At 41.5% G+C, this 19,115-nt stretch overlaps 1 protein-coding gene across 5 annotated transcripts in view; it reads left to right on the forward strand.

The window, feature by feature from the left end:
• Positions 1-17,681, forward strand: part of LOC131930047 (neuronal acetylcholine receptor subunit alpha-10) — a 71,195-nt gene extending 53,514 nt beyond the window's left edge. For all 5 annotated transcript variants that reach the window (XM_059286409.1, XM_059286412.1, XM_059286411.1 and 2 more), the window contains 7 exons: positions 1,233-1,426; positions 2,633-2,742; positions 4,073-4,265; positions 4,646-4,910; positions 5,472-5,558; positions 9,233-9,348; positions 16,527-17,681. In XM_059286409.1, the coding sequence (XP_059142392.1) occupies positions 1,233-1,426; positions 2,633-2,742; positions 4,073-4,265; positions 4,646-4,910; positions 5,472-5,558; positions 9,233-9,348; positions 16,527-17,084 (1,523 nt within the window). In that variant the 3' untranslated portion in view covers positions 17,085-17,681. The remainder of the gene's footprint in view (positions 1-1,232; positions 1,427-2,632; positions 2,743-4,072; positions 4,266-4,645; positions 4,911-5,471; positions 5,559-9,232; positions 9,349-16,526) is intronic.
• The last annotated feature ends 1,434 nt before the right edge of the window (positions 17,682-19,115 follow it).

Raw genomic sequence — 19,115 nt, forward strand, 5'->3', positions numbered from 1 at the left:
TGACATACACGACATAGACATACACGACATAGACATACACCACCAAGACATACACGACATAGACATACACCACCATGACATACACCACCAAGACATACACGACATAGACATACACGACATAGACATACACCACCAAGACATACACGACATAGACATACACCACCATGACATACACAGCCCGGACGTACAATATACACAACACGGCCTTACAACATACACAACACGGCCTTACAACATACACAACACGGCCTTACAACATACACAACACGGCCTTACAACATACACAACACGGCCTTACAACATACACAACACGGCCTTACAACATACACAACACGGCCTTACAATATACACAACACGGCCTTACAACATACACAACACTGACTTACAACATACACAACACTGACTTACAACATACACAACACGGCCTTACAACATACACAACACGGCCTTACAATATACACAACACGGCCTTACAATATACACAACACGGCCTTACAACATACACAACACGGCCTTACAATATACACAACACGGCCTTACAACATACACAACACTGACTTACAACATACACAACACTGACTTACAACATACACAACACGGCCTTACAACATACACAACACTGACTTACAACATACACAACACTGACTTACATGTCGTGCATAATTTCCAGTGGGGTGGGGGGGGGGATGTGTCGTGGGTATAATGTCTGAGGGTTAGACTGATAGTTTTCTTTATTGGCCTGATCGTTTTCTTTGAATTTAAACCAAGAATTGAATGTATTAAATGGATTGAATGGATGAAATGGATGAAATGGATAAAAGGGATTGAATTGATTGAATGGATTATATTGATTAAATGGATTGAATGGATTGAATGGATTGCATGGATTGCATGGATTGAATGAATTGAATGGATTGAATGGATTGAATAGATTGAATAGATTGAATGGATTGAATGTAGCACACAATTGACGTCTATAGAAACTATATCATGTTTATTTAGTCAGTGTTGCAAACATCTGCATCAATGGCATTTAAGAGTTTTCTTGGACATTCGCGAAACTCTCTGTTTAAGATTGCCATTCTGAAATGACGTATTTATCTATTGCTTATTTACCTGTGACCCGTACACCAACTAAACTTTTAAGTCTTGTTTCGTGACTTTTTATCTCTCTCTAAGTTATCAATCGCATTTTTAGGACCTAATTCAAATTGTCTTCACCCCCACCCCAGGTATTGTACACATGTCCCACGAGAAACGTCTGATCCGAGACCTGATCGGCAACTACAGCGAGAGGGGTAAGATGGGGCGGCCCGTGGCCGAACAGAACGACACCATCACCATCAGCTACGGGATGTCGCTCATACAAATCTTGGACTTAGACGAGAGGAACCAGATCCTGACGACCAATGTTTGGGCCACTTACGTGAGTTGACTGAACATGACTTATGTGAGGTGACTGAGCTGACTTACGTGAGTTAATAGAGCATGACTTACGTGAGTTGACTGAGCTGACTTATGTGAGGTGACTGAGCATAACTTATGTGAGTTGACTGAGCATAACTTACGTGAGTTGACTGAGCATGACTTATGTGAGTTGACTGAGCATGACTTACGTGAGTTGACTGAGCATGACTTATGTGAGTTGACTGAGCATGACTTATGTAAGTTGACTGAGATAACCATGACTTACGTGAGTTGACTGAGCATGACTTAAGTGAGTTGACTGAGCTGACTTACGTGAGTTGACTGAGCTGGCGATGACTTACTTGAGTTGACTGAGCTGACCAAGACTTATATGAGACGACTGAGCTTACAACTAATATTTTGCAACTTATGTGATTTGACCTGGATCGTGCAAGTATAATGGAGATCGTAGCTAATTACCAATTATATAACTCTTACCAAAGGATACATAATAAAACATGATTTAAAGTTACAAAAAAGCCCCATCTTTGTCTACCCAAATTTCCTAATTTTGAGCAACCTAAAAAGGTATAATGCCTGCACAAGCGACAGTGGCTTAGCGAGGTTGGGTGTCACCCGGTTCGGCACTAAATAGTGTCACCCCCCAGAGGCGTAGCGAACCTTCCCGGGGACAAACTTTCAAGTTTTCGATTTGCACCCCCCCCCCCCTCAAACTTTCGATTTGCACCCCCCCCTCAAGTATTTCTCTATATATTTTGCTATTTTTTGCTTTGGTGTCACCCCCCTAAATGGTGTCACCCGGTGCGGTCCGCACCCCCCGCCCCCCCCCCCCCCCCTCGCTACGCCCCTGACAAGTGACACTATGGTATGTTTCTCCTCTGTGTTCAACAAGTGTATACATTGTCTTGTGTTGTACAATAACCACGTCAATCTTCACCTCAATGTCCAGATGAGCTTAAGCTGTGAGTTAAGTGATGTGTAACTCCAGACATTAAAAAAAATCTTTCGTTGTTTACATTGAGTTAGGGAAATAAGCGAGATTGTAGCATCACAACAAACGAAACCGATATTGGAGACATCCGTCGTTCGACTGGTATCATGAACTAACTTTTATAGTAAAACAGTTACATTTTTTTTTCAGATTTGATAAAATCTAATTATTCTCATTAATTTTATAACCTGATTTATGTTTTTTAACTGTCAGAACTGGAACGATATGTATCTGGTGTGGAACGAATCCGAGTACGGCGACATCACGACAGTTCGAGTCAACAACAACGATATCTGGAAGCCGGATATTAAGCTCTACAACTAGTGAGTAGTCGACTACTGCAGTTTTTTTGGTATCGAGTATGCTCCTCGCTGTGCTGCCGCCCATCAACATAAAGCATGAAATCGATACTTGTATCTTCTCGACTGATCAGTTATGGATTCGTTGAAATGTTAATTTTTAGGAGGAAGAGATGGGATTTATAGCTGGGGGTAGGGGGAGGGGAGGGGTGTTAGGGATGGAGTAGTGTGCATCGTGCAGTAGAGAGTTGTAGGGCAATAAAAAACAACAATCTAGAACTGTTTGGGTATCTGCAGCACCAACGCCGTTAGAATAGCTCTAAGATATTATTTTTATTACCCTAATCCTAATTCCTAATCTGAATTATACCTGACCCATAGTCCTAATGCTATTTTTGACTCTTTCAACGACACCTCTAGGAAAATCACGATACTTTATAGTATTGCCCTTCTGAAGTTTTTATAAGAATTAAAATCAATGTTCATGGTTCTCGACAATAGGTGACGCTAACACAGCCATTGAATTGATTCAAACAGTTGCATAAAGAACCATCTTTAGTTTAGTCCTAGCGATCCATTGGGCAGATGAAGTAGTTTATTTGTTTCTTGACCTCGGCATATGAAGGGAAGGTGTGGTCAGCACTGCCATGGCGCCTTTAATTTCCCTATCGTGAGTTAGGTACCCATCAGAGCTGGGTGGACTAGGGACGCTCTACTGACTTGGACCCGAATTTGAACCAGGGACTTTAGGGTTAGCAGCCTAGCGCTCTACCGCTTAGGCCACGCCATCCCATTTAACAATTTCCTATGGACTCCTATCTTTCTCCCCGCCTCCAAGTAACAAGATCGTGGTCTCTCTAATATTTGTTGTCCTTTCTGCCTTCGTTTCTTCCCACTCATTCTCCCTAGGCAACAACACACTCCACGTCACTCAACCCAGTCGCTTCCCTTGTTAACCTCGTACATCATCAGCATACACACCAACATACACATCAACATACACATGCACATCAACATACACATCAAAATACACATCAACATACACATACACATCAGCATACACATCAACATACACATCAACATACACGTCAACATACACATCAACATACACATCAACAATCACATCAACATACACAACAACATACACATCAACATACACATCAACATATTCATCTACATACACATCAACATACACATCAGCATACACAACAACATACACATCAACATACACATCAGCATACACATCAACATACACATCAACATGCACATAATCGTATTTTCTTTCCAATTAAAATTTTATTTTTGTTTTCCACACCATTCCTACCTTCCGCCATGTCTGACCACGTGACTCCAGTGCTGACACGCGATTGGAGGAGAAGCGTGAAGCCTTGTGTGTCTTGTCCAGCAATGGTGACGTCGTCTGGATACCCCAGGCCGTCTTCAAGAGTTCCTGCTCCATCGACATACGTCACTTCCCGTTTGATATCCAGACCTGTCGCATGAAGTTTGGCTCGTGGACCTACGACGGTTCTAAACTTGATTTACAGGTGGGTATATACGACGGTTCTAAACTTGATTTACATGTAGGCCCGTAAAGGCTGGACTTAGCGCCGTTAAAAGGCGCAAAGCTTCCCCTAAGTTTTTCTCTCTCTGCCTCTAACGTTTTCACTATTGGCTCTATAATACTTCCTTTTAAACTTTCATCCCCTGCCCTAAAACTTTCATCTCCTGCCTCTAAACTTTCATCTCCTAACCTTAAACTTTCTTCTTATGCCCCTAACCTTTCATCTCCTGCCCCTAACGTTCCCCTTCCTGCTCCTAAACTTTCTTCTCCTGTCCCTAAACTTTTATCTTCTGCCCCTAAACTTTCATCTCCTGCCCCTAAACTTTCAACTCGTAAACTTTCCCCTCCTGCCCTACCCACCAGTTTCTCTACACCAACGTGACGGGGTTCGAGATGACCGACTACATCCTCAGCAACGAGTGGGACATCCTGGAGTCGAGCGCCAAGAGAAACGTCAAGTACTACCCCTGCTGCCCTGAGCCCTACGTCGACTTGGTCTTCAAGCTGGTCATCCGCCGCAAGGTGGCGTTCTACAGCTACATCCTGATCCTGCCCTGCGTCCTACTCTCCAGCGTCACCCTCGTACTCTTCTGGCTCCCGCCAGAGTCCCCGGCCAAGATGCAGTTAGGTGTGACGTCATTGGTGTGCGCACGTCGTCATGGATTGTCTGTGATTGTTGTATGATCAGTGAATATTTTAAATTATGTATTTCTTGTCGGTAGGAGAAGGGTGAAGGATTATCCATGAATGACCTAATATATCAAAGGTGGGGGTGGGGGTGGGGGTGGGGAGGGGGGGGGGGGTTGTTCAAGTGACTTGACATTGTAGGTGACAGCACCGCGGCCAGTTAGCTTAACTTGCCTAACTACAGACAGTTAACTAGAATTTACGATCTAATCGCGTGCTCTAGGGACGGCGTGGCCGGGTGGTAGAGCTCACGACTGCTAACCCGAAATTCTCGAGTTCAGATGGGTATCTGACTCAGGTTAAGGAACAAAAACGGCTGGACGTTATACTGCAAACACTATTCCTCTGCAAGTGGAGGGGATAAGCTTTACTTTATCTGTCCATGTGTCTAGGGCACGAACAAGGAAGTATGTTGATGAGTTGCGCCGTGTGATGTTCTGAATGCCACCGAAGATAAGATGACTTCTCTAAAGCTGACATCATCTGCTGTTGTTTATTTCAGGCATGAACATCTTCGTGGCCTTCTTCGTGCTGCTGCTGTTGTTGGCTGAGTCTACTCCACCTGCAGCTTCAAGCATACCCCTCATAGGTTAGTGAACGTGTTGTATAGTTAAACGGTAACACATAGGTTAGTTAGTGTGTTGTATAATGTTGTGGTACACCTTATAGGTTAGTTAGTGTGTTGTATAGTTCTGTGGTCCACTCATAGGTTAGAGAGCGTGTTGTATACTGTTGTGGTACCCCTCATAGGTTAGTTTGCGTGTTTTATAGTTTTGTGGTACCCCTCATAGTTTAGTGAACGGTTTGTATACTGTTGTGGTACCCCTCATAGGTTAGTGAACGGTTTGTATACTGTTGTGGTACCCCTCATAGGTTAGTGAACGGTTTGTATACTGTTGTGGTACCCCTCATAGGTTAGTTAGTGTGTTGTATAGTTTAGCGGTAACACATAGGCTAGTTAGCGTGTTGTATAGTGGTGTGGTACCCCTAATACAGGGGTCGGCAACCTTTTGAAGCAGAAGAGCCAAAAGTTACAATTTTCAAAATTTCCCTGGTTTTAAAGAGCCACTAACATTGTTTTTATTTCTAATATTTAATTTTTTTATTAAGATTATTAGTATTTGTTCAAAGAGCTGGAGAGCCGCATCTTGATATCAAAAGAGCCGCATGCGGCTGGCGAGCCGCAGGTTGCCGACCCCTGCCCTAATAGGCTAGCCGCTAGCGTGTTTTATAGTTTAGCGGTAACACACATAGGTATGAAATGCTGTCTAATTAGTGTTAAATAATGTTGTGGTACTCCTTATAGGTAAGAGAGTTTGCTGTTTAGTTAGCGTATTGTATAGTGCTGTGTTACACCTTATAGGTAGGGGATAGAAGATTTGTGTCTGAAAGGGAGGAAAATTAGCTTGTTGAGTATTGTCATGTTATCCTTAATGAAGGTTTTTGTTTCAGCAAGTTAAGAGATATATATGTGGTTATTTTATATACATAATCACAAGAGATGGATATGTTTACTGGGTTACCTCCCCGCCTCATATATGAACAAAGTAGGGGCGATAAGTCGTGTCCCAGTCATACGCCGATGTGTCTAGTTAAGTAACAGGGCTAGTAAAAAGCTGATCAATCCCACAGAATCTAACAAGCTCATAGCGGGAATCTACACCATAGGTAGAGGTTAATGGAAGTTAGGGGGAGTGGTCCCTACACCATAGGTAGAGGTTAATGGAAGTTAGGGGGAGTGGTCCCTACACCATAGGTAGAGGTTAATGGAAGTAAGAAGGAGTGGTCCCTACACCATGGGCAGAGGTTAATGGAAGTAAGAAGGAGTGGTCCCTACACCATAGGTAGAGGTTAATGGAAGTAAGAAGGAGTGGTCCCTACACCATAGGTAGAGGTTAATGGAAGTAAGAAGGAGTGGTCCCTACACCATGGGCAGAGGTTAATGGAAGTAAGAAGGAGTGGTCCCTACACCATAGGTAGAGGTTAATGGAAGTAAGAAGGAGTGGTCCCTACACCATAGGTAGAGGTTAATGGAAGTTAGGGGGAGTGGTCCCTACACCATAGGTAGAGGTTAATGGAAGTAAGAAGGAGTGGTCCCTACACCATAGGTAGAGGTTAATGGAAGTTAGGGGGAGTGGTCCCTACACCATAGGTAGAGGTTAATGGAAGTTAGTGGGAGCGGTCCCTAGACCATGGGCAGAGGTTAATGGAAGTTAGTGGGAGTTTTCCCTTTATCCACCCACCCCTAACCGAATTAATGCATATCTAATTACTCACTTGGGTCCATCGGCTGTGTGAAGAGGGGAGGGGACGGGGTCTGATACACGGGCAACTCCTGTAACTTTTCTTAATGCCAAGGCTTTGTGCTTAGATTTCCAATTCCTAATCACCAGATGATCTTGACTTTGAAGACAATTTTAATTAGTGTAAGAAAAAAAAGGTTAAACAAATATAAGTGAATGTTATAAATAACGTCTTGTAAAAAAATCCATTTAAAAGTTTAGTTTTCTCATCTTTGATGATAGAATTACAAATTTCATATATATAAACAACATAGTGAAAAAACAAACAAAACAAGAAGTGAACAAAAACAACACAAATCCTCTTCCAAGTACCCATTTGTACCGAGTGCCACCAGAACTTTAACGTCCATCTAATACTTTTAGTTTACTCGTGATCCCATCACAGGAGCGGGTACTGGGTTTAGGTTGATTAACTGGCATTAATGTAATTACTCGTGACGTATGTCATTAACTTCTCATCTGGCACGTCATCTTGCCAGGTGGGCGGGGCCAGTTTTTGTACCTGACACTTGCCATTGTCAGCAATTAGGAGAAAATGATTATGTTTTAATTAAGTTTGTGTAACATAGAAGTTGATTTTGTTTTAGTTAAGGTTGTGTAACATAAGAGTTAGGAGAAAATGTTTTTGTTTTAGTTAAGTTTGTGTAAAATAGGAGTTTGGAGAAAATGTTTTTGTTTTAATTAAGTTTGTCTTACATTGCATGATAGTGTAAAGAGGAAGTAATTATTAGTTATCATTTATCAGAAAATTAAGTTTTAGGTTAGCTAAGGCACGTCCCACTTTTCCCTAATGCCTTACTGATTTTAATTATAGATTTAAAACAAAATCTGTAGATGACTTTTATCTAAATTAAAAAAAAAATTAACTCTGTTGGAATATAAGGAGGCTAATTTTTAATTAATGAAGAATCTCCATGTTAGTATTAAAGTGGGTTTCCTTTTTCGTGCATAATGATAACATTGGAGGTGGGGGGGGGGGGGGGGGTGGGGTGGGGATCAAAGTAAAAATAAACCTTTTTATAGTTGCTGTCCTCAAACCTAAATAATATTGTGCACCAACATGGTCCATTGACTCCGTATTCAACCTGCTTTCTTTTCTCTAGATCAATGGTTCGTAACCTGGGTTCGATCGAACCCTAGGGGTTCGGTGAGTCAGTCTCATTGGTGTCATGACACACACCCGACTCCAATAATTTACGATAGGATTTTGTCATTGCAGACTGTAGAGCTATTAAGAAGGGTTCGGTGCATGCGCATATGAAAGTGGTAGGGTTCAGTACCTCCAAAAAGGGTAAGAACCAATGCTCCAGGTTCTTATGGTACGATTGGAGTACTTATGTCCCCTGAATAAACCGAATTTTTATTGAATTTTTAAAAATCGTAGTGGGTGGAGGATAGCTACTGGTTTAATATTGCGGTCCATAAAGGGGTTAAAGCTCTTTTGAAAAATTGAATTCTTAAAGCTAAGCCATTCAAGCGTTTTAATTGGGGATGGTATAGCATAGGGCATTGACCAGTATTGCTATAAATTGTGTTTCTTGTTTTTAGATATTTCTATTTCAGTTGTTTCATGGTTAGATCTATAATGTGTCCTTGTTTTAGTTTTAGTAGTTGTGATATAAATGGCCGAAGTTTTTAGTACTACTTGAGTGTGTTAGGTTGTAAATAATATATTAATTTCAGGTTTAATTTTAAGGCTAGAATTTAAGGTTAAGGTAATGTTAGGAATTGGATTGACTTTTGGGTTAGGGATACGTTTTGGAATTAAAATCAGCAAGTCATTTTAGTTTTTATTAACAACCTGTAATCGAACACACTTTTTAAAGGCTCTATTAGTGTGATATTATCGCACACTAATGAAGCACATATCACGATTTGTCCTAATGTAATTGGATGTAAGTCCGCTTACTAAATACACGTTTGAATAGTTGTAGTATACGTCTCATCCTGGTGTCCACAGGGGCCTACTACTGTCTGAACATGATCATGATCACCATGTCCACACTGCTTTCCGCTGTAGTGGTCAACCTGTACTTTCATGGGCCGGGTACCAAGGTGCCAAGAGTTTTCAGGAGGGTAAGTGTTGTAGGAGGAGGGTAAGTCTTGTGGTAGGGTAAGTCTTGTTGGAGGGTAAGTCTTGTAGGAGGGTAAGTTTGTAGGAGGAGGGTAAGTCTTGTGGTAGGGTAAGTCTTGTTGGAGGGTAAGTCTTGTAGGAGGGTAAGTCTTGTAGGAGGGTAAGTCTTGTAGGAGGGTAAGTCTTGTGGTAGGATAAAACTTGTAGGAGGGTAAGTCTTGTAGGAGGGTAAGTTTGTAGGAGGAGGGTAAGTCTTGTGGTAGGGTAAGTCTTGTTGGAGGGTAAGTCTTGTAGGAGGGTAAGTTTGTAGGAGGAGGGTAAGTCTTGTGGTAGGGTAAGTCTTGTTGGAGGGTAAGTCTTGTAGGAGGGTAAGTCTTGTAGGAGGGTAAGTCTTGTAGGAGGGTAAGTCTTGTAGGAGGGTAAGTTTGTAGGAGGAGGGTAAGTCTTGTGGTAGGAGGGTAAGTCTTGTGGTAGGAGGGTAAGTCTTGTGGTAGGGTAAGTCTTGTGGTAGGGTAAGTCTTGTGGTAGGGTAAGTCTTGTGGTAGGGTAAGTCTTGTAGGAGGGTAAGTCTTGTTGGAGGGTAAGTCTTGTAGGAGGGTAAGTTTGTAGGAGGAGGGTAAGTCTTGTTGGAGGGTAAGTCTTGTAGGAGGGTAAGTTTGTAGGAGGAGGGTAAGTCTTGTGGTAGGGTAAGTCTTGTGGTAGGGTAAGTCTTGTAGGAGGGTAAGTCTTGTTGGAGGGTAAGTCTTGTAGGAGGGTAAGTCTTGTAGGAGGGTAAGTCTTGTAGGAGGGTAAGTCTTGTAGGAGGGTAAATCTTGTTGGAGGGTAAGTCTTGTAGGAGGGTAAGTCTTGTAGGAGGGTAAGTCTTGTAGGAGGGTAAGTCTTGTAGGAGGGTAAGTCTTGTAGGAGGGTAAGTCTTGTAGGAGGGTAAGTTTGTAGGAGGAGGGTAAGTCTTGTGGTAGGAGGGTAAGTCTTGTGGTAGGAGGGTAAGTCTTGTGGTAGGGTAAGTCTTGTGGTAGGGTAAGTCTTGTGGTAGGGTAAGTCTTGTAGGAGGGTAAGTCTTGTTGGAGGGTAAGTCTTGTAGGAGGGTAAGTTTGTAGGAGGAGGGTAAGTCTTGTGGTAGGGTAAGTCTTGTGGTAGGGTAAGTCTTGTGGTAGGGTAAGTCTTGTAGGAGGGTAAGTCTTGTTGGCGGGTAAGACTTGTAGGAGGGTAAGTCTTGTAGGAGGGTAAGTCTTGTGGTAGGATAAAACTTGTAGGAGGGTAAGTCTTGTAGGAGGGTAAGTGTGAGGGTGGGGATTTTTACGATGGCGGAACGAATGGATCCAATAACACACAGTTCAAGTTCCAAATACAAAGTTCTTTATTAAAATTATATAATCAAGTATCTACCTAACTAGCCTATTCTATACTCTCTACTGTTTACTATTACTGCTAACTGTTCACTATATTACTAACTGCGCACTCCCATGACTAATCCTAACACTAACTGTTCCCTAGCTCTACATACTACAACCGTCTCTAACCGCTTCCTAACACCTTCTGCACTCTTCGCTAGCTACCTATCAACTGCCGGCCTATCTCTCTACTACTGACCCACGCCTCAGTGGTCAGCTGACCCTCCCACGTGACCGGTCAGTTCGCGTATTTTTATTGGTCTCTCTCTCTCTGACTAGTCTGACCAACTTGCTATAGCCTGCTTCTGCTATCTACCTGAGCTCGACGCAACCTTGCGTCATCACATATCTCCCTCCCTTTCTGTAGCTGACAAATTATATTTTTCAGCGTCTGCTACTCATCTAATACATCAACAACTATCTATCTTACTACTCTATTCTATCCCTAACATCAATCATATAAATCAAATACAAAATGGGACAGCACAGTTTACAAAAACATAAATTCTTGTGTCTGTGTTCCTGAATAAAAAAATGTCATTGTTCTAGTTCTCGTGTAAGTATCCTGACGTCTGTGGTGTCTCTGCTTGATAATGTATGTCCATGTTTCATGGTATGTGTGAATCCAATCATGTGAACTCAGTTCTGGCTAGGTTGTCGTGTACTGGCCTTGGGCTAATCTTAGTAGTAATGTGTAACTGGTTGAACGGGCTCTGCGAGCAGTGTAAGTGTATGTGTAAGTGTTATGTAATTACTGGCGTTCCTCTGTGGTGGGTAGGTTGTGGCGAGTTTTGATGTAAATTCCCGTGAGGCGGGTGTAGGCGTAACTTTCGTTGGTCAATGTGATGACGCAACAAACTGATCTCAACGCTGGTTGAGACGTCCACGTAGAGTGGTTATACGATGAACTGGAGCTGTCTGATGCGGTGGCGAACAATGACGTAACATTCCGACGCTGGGAACTTGGACGATGGGTCGTCTACTCTTTGTATCTGCCGACGTAGGTTAACGTAGCTGGCGGTCTGTTAGATAACCCCAGGGTGGGGCGAAGTGGTGGCGATGCGTTCGCTGTCTTGACCAGGGCTATTCACGTCCAGCAGGCTGTTCGCTGTCCAGGTAACTCAACGTGATCAGGGGCTTCAGGTGGCGGCATTCTTTGAAGTGTCTGCTTCATCTCGTCTCATTCTGTATAACGCTGGTGGGTCTGAAATTGTATTACGAGACCATGAGCAATGGCTTTACATGACCATTTATTGCCCGCGCAGACAAGTATACAGACAGAGGTACCTTCCATTAAAAAAAACCTCAATCCCAAATTTAAACGTGCTGAACATTTGTCTGGCGGCATAACAAACATTAAAAAAATAACATTACAACATAACCAAATAAAATATCAGTACACTCTAATCTAGCAACAATCTGTAAAGCCTAATAAACTCAATAGACGTAAACACTACTAGAGCTTAGAAATAGCTTCACAAAAAGAATAGACATGTGAGTGTATATCAATAATATAGTGCCATTTCAAATCAATATTTGAACACGTAATCATATAGTGGAGCAGCTCTCACTATCTGACTTCTGACTTGACTTAGACTGGGTCGCTTGACTTAATGACTGACTTCACTTTTGACTTCAGTAACTTGACTTATTTCACTTTGACTGACTTCAGTAACTTCACTTATTTCACTTTGACTTCAGTAACTTGACTGACTTCAATTTACGACTTATTTCAATTTGACGACTTACTTCACTGACTTCATAAACATCACTGACCGACTTCGACTTCACTTGACGACTAAATTCTCTTTGACGACTAACTTCACTGCGACAACTAAATCGACTGACTTCATAGACCTCTGACTGACTTCGACTTCAATTCAACTTTAAGGACTTCACTGACTGACTTGAACTTCGACGACTTAAACGTCTTCACTTTGACTTCAAAGACTTTTCCTTGACTTTAACTACTTCAATATGACTTCAACGACTTCAATATGACTTCAAATAATTCACTTTGACTTCAACAACTTCAATATGACTTCAAAGACTTCACTTTGACTTCAAAGACTTCACTTTGACTTCAAAGACTTTAACTTTGGCTTCAATGATTTCAACGACATCACTTTGATTTCCAAGACTTCACTATAACTTCGACGATTTCACTTCTTCACTATGACCTCAACGACTTTATAACTTCAAAGACTTTTCTTTGACTGCAACATGACTTCAACTACGTCACTATGACCTCAACTACGACTTCAACAACTTATTGACTGACTTGACTGACTTCAAATAACTTCTTTGACTTCAGTTCTGACTTATACTTCACTGACTTCAATAACACAATTGACTTCAGATTTGACTACACTGACTTCTGACTGTACGACTTAACGTCGATTTCCTCGACTACTTAGATCAACACAAAAATACTCGACTTGACTTCACTTTTATGTCCGTTGTTCAAAATCATTTATGGGGGCGGTCCGGGTCCAATTCCTGGTCATGGGGTTGATGTTCTAGGGCAGTTGCGTGTTATCTATTTGATGTACTTTCCTTTTCACTAATGCTAACGCTAACTCTGCTTTTGTTCTTGACATTTCTTACTATCTTGACTATCTTGTTTTCTAGCTTATTCTCTACAAATGTTTCAACTTCTTCTCCTGTTTTGTCTAATGGTATGCCCTGTTTATAGCATTGAAACTCTGCCTCCATGGTTGTGTATGTGTGTGTGTTGAGGAAAGTCAAAATAACTAAGGCAACAGTGCGTAACAATAGAATGTGTAAGGCAGAAAAACCGCTGGCACAAACTATCCAGCACGGGTATAAACCCAAACGTTTAAAAAAATGTTGGAAGGTACTTATCTTTGTGAATATGGTGACAGTTCCCTTGTGTTCCAAACTCGTTCCGACTGAAGAAGTCCGCTTTGTGATGAGTTAGAGAAAGCAATACACAAGTCTTACTCCGTCATGAGTAACTGATATACGTTCTTTCCCTTACTCGACCCGCGCTCCACCAGATGTGAGGGTGGGGATTTTTACGATGGCGGAACGAATGGATCCAATAACACACAGTTCAAGTTCCAAATACAAAGTTCTTTATTAAAATTATATAATCAAGTATCTACCTAACTAGCCTATTCTATACTCTCTACTGTTTACTATTACTGCTAACTGTTCACTATATTACTAACTGCACACTCCCATGACTAATCCTAACACTAACTGTTCCCTAGCTCTACATACTACGACCGTCTCTAACCGCTTCCTAACACCTTCTCTATTCCTCGCTAGCTACCTATCAACTGCCGGCCTATCTCTCTACTACTGACCCACGCCTCAGTGGTCAGCTGACCCTCCCACGTGACCGGTCAGTTCGCGTATTTTTATTGGTCTCTCTCTCTCTGACTAGTCTGACCAACTTGCTATAGCCTGCTTCTGCTATCTACCTGAGCTCGACGCAACCTTGCGTCATCACAGTAAGTCTTGTAGGAGGGTAAGTCTTGTTGGAGGGTAAGTTTGTAGGAGGGTAGGTCTTGTTGGAGGGTAGGTCTTGTTGGAGGGTAAGTTTGTAGGAGGAGGGTAAGTCTTGTAGGAGGAGGGTAAGTCTTGTAGGAGGGTAAGTCTTGTAGGAGGGTAAGTTTGTAGGAGGGTAAGTCTTGTTGGAGGGTAAGTTTGTAGGAGGAGGGTAAGTCTTGTGGTAGGGTAAGTCTTGTAGGAGGGTAAGTCTTGTTGGAGGGTAAGTCTTGTAGGAGGGTAAGTCTTGTTGGAGGGTAAGTCTTGTTGGAGGGTAAGTTTGTAGGAGGAGGGTAAGTCTTGTGGTAGGGTAAGTCTTGTAGGAGGGTAAGTCTTGTAGGAGGGTAAGTCTTGTAGGAGGGTAAGTTTGTAGGAGGAGGGTAAGTCTTGTGGTAGGGTAAGTCTTGTAGGAGGGTAAGTCTTGTTGGAGGGTAAGTTTGTAGGAGGAGGGTAAGTCTTGTTGGAGGGTAAGTCTTGTAGGAGGGTAAGTCTTGAGGGTAAGTCTTGTGGTAGAAGGGTAAGTCTTGTGGTAGAAGGGTAAGTCTTGTGGTAGGGTAAGTCTTGTAGGAGGTAAGTCTTGTAGGAGGGTAAGTTTGTAGGAGGAGGGTAAGTCTTGTAGGAGGGTAAGTCTTGTTGGAGGGTAGGTCTTGTGGGAGGGTAAGTCTTGAGGGTAAGTCTTGTTGTAGGGTAAGTCTTGTGGTAGAAGGGTAAGTCTTGTGGTAGGGTAAGTCTTGTAGGAGGGTAAGTCTTGTAGGAGGGTAAGTCTTGTAGGAGGGTAAGTCTTGTGGTAGGGTAAGTCTTGTGGTAGGGTAAGTCTTGTGGTAGGGTAAGTCTTGTAGGAGGGTAAGTCTTGTAGGAGGGTAAGTCTTGTGGTAGGGTAAGTCTTGTAGGAGGGTAAGTCTTGTAGGAGGGTAAGTATTGTAGGAGGGTAAGTCTTGTAGGAGGGTAAGTATTGTAGGAGGGTAAGTCTTGTAGGAGGGTAAGTATTGTAGGAGGGTAAGTCTTGTGATAGGAGATTGGTTCCCTTTAAAAATAAAGCATTACACACTTTGACAGATTTGGTTAACATAGGTTTCACCTATCAATTCAATTTTCTCTTAGGTTGAGTTAGGATGAATTTATGTTTAATATGTTAAAAGTTATGTATGATAACAACATACTCATGTACAAGCCAGACTCACAATCATTACATACAAATCAATGAGAAGCGATGACGATTTCTATATTGATTACTCTTCCCGTGTTAAGATGCGTGTAGTTGTTTAACAATGGTTGATGTTTTAATGTGAGGGATTAGCGACATTCTTGATCGATCAACGCTTGTTCGATCAACAATGCTTGATCATCGGCGGATCTGATTGTTGCATCACGTTATTTATAGACACTACTCGAATGGCGAAGCACACAAGAAACTAAGGAGTTATTTATAGTTTTCCTCTTTTTGGTATAGTAACATATGTTATTCCTAACCCAGAACCGATATCTAAACCTAATCCTAACTTTCACTTCTAACCTCCAGATAACTTTTAACTCAAAGCTAGCGTGATGCTTAGCCGTCCAAATGAAACTTTACTCTAATATGGTATTTTTAAAAAGACCTAAAATTAGGCAAATCGCTAAAAATAAACCAGATTTTAAAATTCTTTTTCTGTAGTTAAATCCTAAAAATGAAATAAGTCTAAATATAACCAATAGGCTAATTCTAAAAATGAAACAAGTCTAAATATAATCAATAGTCTAATCCTAAAAGTCAATAAGCCTAAATAAAAACCATAATCTAATCCTAAACATTCAATAAGCCAAAATGTAAACCTAAAAGTTAAATAAGCCTAAATATAAAGCATAGTCTAATCCTAAAAATTCAATTAGCCTAAATATAAACCATAGTCTAATCCTAAAAATTCAATTAGCCTAAATATAAACCATAGTCTAATCCTAAAAATGAAATAAGCCTAAATATAAACTATAGTGAAATCCTAAAAACGATATAGCCAAATTTGCACTCTCCACTTAAACAATCATTACGCGACGGATTTTATAACAAAACAACCAATATACCCTAACCTACTCCCCAATAGGGCTGGTAAGTAGGTCACCAAATTGTTCTACGGCTCAATAAACAGTGCATGAGCCATAAAACTGGTTGGTGACCTACTTACCAGCCCTATTGTCTTACCCGCGTGTAGTTGCTAGGCGACGCCCCTGCGACTTACGTCACCGCAGTGTGTAAACCCAACAACACACTAACTCTAAACATGTGTTGCCCCTTTCAGCTGATGCTCGACTTCTTCGCCCGCGTCTTCTGCATGCAAAAAACCCTGATGGACAAGAAAGAACGGGTCGAGCGGAGAAACAGCATCGCCTACAGCGCCAACAACGACGCCAACGCCGTCACTGTCGACCAGGCGTCAAACGGCCGCGGCGGCAACAACGTCAACCTCAACAAAAACAACAAAGACAAGCGGCACCACGTTGATTTTAAGTACGATCGCGTGGGGGTGTTCGAGCTTCAGCCAGATGAGAACTGGCGCCCTAGAAACTACAGCATGGGCAGCGAGACGGATTTGTCCGACCGCATTGTGCCTCTACCCTCCCATCTCAGTCAGCTGGAGGCGGACGTACGAGAAATCAAGCTGCAGTTGAAGAGACTGGAGGAGAAGGGGGCGGCTAAGGCGCACAAGGAGTACCTGGCCAGGGAGTGGAAGCTCGTGGCCCTCGTCCTGGACAGACTCTTCTTCTTCGTCTACCTGGTGGCCATTGTGGTCTCGGCCTTGGCCTTGTTCGAGACGACCATGTTCCAAACCGGAAGCGTCGACGAGAGCGACACGTGATGTTGTCCCCGTGAGTCACGTGACATGTGAATGTCGTAAAGTGGGCATGGTTGCGAACACGGAGTTATTTTGAAAACGTGGTGAAATGGATTTTTAAAATGTGTCTGTACATAGTGAAACTGATTCGTCTATACAAAGTGAGACTGATTCAAGCATTCTTGTGTATTAAAAGTGAAACTGGATCACGTATTTTTATTTGTAAATAATGCAACTTGATTGTCGCGATTTAAACATTATTTTCTTTTTATGAAAATTATAATGAATCGTGCATTTCATGTAAAAAGTGAGACTGATTTATGCGTCATTTTATGTAAAAAGTGAGACTGTCTTTTACTAATTTAATGCAATCAGTGAGACTGTATCGTACTAACTACGTATAAAAAGTGAGACCGACTCTTACTAACTGTATGTAAGAAGAGAGACTGAACCGTACATATCGAATGTAAAAAGTGACACAGTTTGATTTTTCAATGTGCAATATAATGGATTTATTCAAAAAGCAATAAGATTGAACAAGAATACAACAATTGTGAGACATGTGATATAGTGAGACCGTGTAAATACACTTCGGCTAACTACTATGGGTTTAGTGGAAGACTTTCAGCGTGTAATTTGTATATAATTATGTAGCTAATTCTCGGTATATTGTCTTGTATGATATACTAAGAGTATGTCTTTAAATATGTATATGTACAGATGTATATTTGTGTATGTATACACATTTGAATATTCACAAATGTATGCAGATTAATGCATATACATGCGTACAAATGTATGTATCCAGAAGAATTTGTGTATACATGTGTAGTCTTCTTGAGGCGTTAAGGAGTGGATAAGGGTTGGTGCAGGAAAGCGAGACGTCAAATTATTGCATTTTAAAGGTTTTTTAGGTTTTGTAAATTGTAATTAAATTAAAACAATGCACCTAGTTTTGACCCAGCTCTTTTGAAAGAGCGGATTGAAAATAAAATGTATCGATATAAAAAAAAATAGAAAAAAAAATTCAGTTTGAGACGCGTGAGTTGTGAGGGGGGGGGGAGGGTAAAAAGTGGTAGGAAGGTGTGGGGAAACTAAAATTAGACGTTATTAGTGTGGAGGGGGGATTGAATTGGAGAAAAAAGCGTGGCGTGACTTATAAACTACCTCACCACCCCCTTTATAGATACTATCCTTGTGCTGCATACGACTCATCCTTTGAACTTGCAGTGATCCAACATAAGCAATGATTGTAAAGTTGTATACTGTGATTAGCTTTTTAAATGTGAAATATAGCGATGTTTCAGATCTTCTATTTATATGTACAAAAAAAAAAGTGATGGTCTGTGAATTTTAGACTGTTTTGACTACACTCTCTCCCCCTTTTCGCACTTCCACTTGAATAAACTTGACAAGTGACGTTAGCACAATATGCGAGATTGTTGATTTGACTTAGGGTTCGCACTTTAGCCAACTTTTTATGCGTCAATAGAATTCACACTATACCACGTCCACTTATCAAAATGTAACTATTTATAGCAAACATCGGGGGGGGGGGGGGGGCTAATATTTAACGTGAAACATTTGTTCAACAGGGGAGGGGTTGGGAGGTAATGTGTGGGGGGGGGGCGTGTCACTCTCAAAGGAGAGGAATTAAAGGGATGGCGACTTATATGAGAGGGAATGGAAGCGGACATATAGCATATTATATTAAAGAAAAGTTAAATGGAAAAAAGTTCCTTTCTTTTAGAATGAGAACGTTTTAGAAGGAAAGGTGGGGGGGGGGGGTGTGTGGGGGGGGGGGGCATCTAAGCAATGGGGGTGGGTGGGGCGGAGAGCATGATAGTTGGCTACATTATAGTGTCGACAACAACTGCATCACTAAACTAAAAATGAAATATGAAATATTATTCATATAATACATTAAAAACCGTTTGATACACACTTTGAAAATCTGAATATTGATTCAATATGTTTTTTTTAACTTATGCCATTAACGTATTCTAAACACACTTGTATTCACTGAATTCAGCTGTCTATATCTGATACATGCAT

The sequence above is a fragment of the Physella acuta genome, unplaced genomic scaffold (genome assembly GCF_028476545.2).
Source record: "Physella acuta isolate Inbredline_101_S28 unplaced genomic scaffold, ASM2847654v3 ptg001707l, whole genome shotgun sequence".
NCBI classification, from domain to species: Eukaryota; Metazoa; Mollusca; class Gastropoda; family Physidae; genus Physella; species Physella acuta.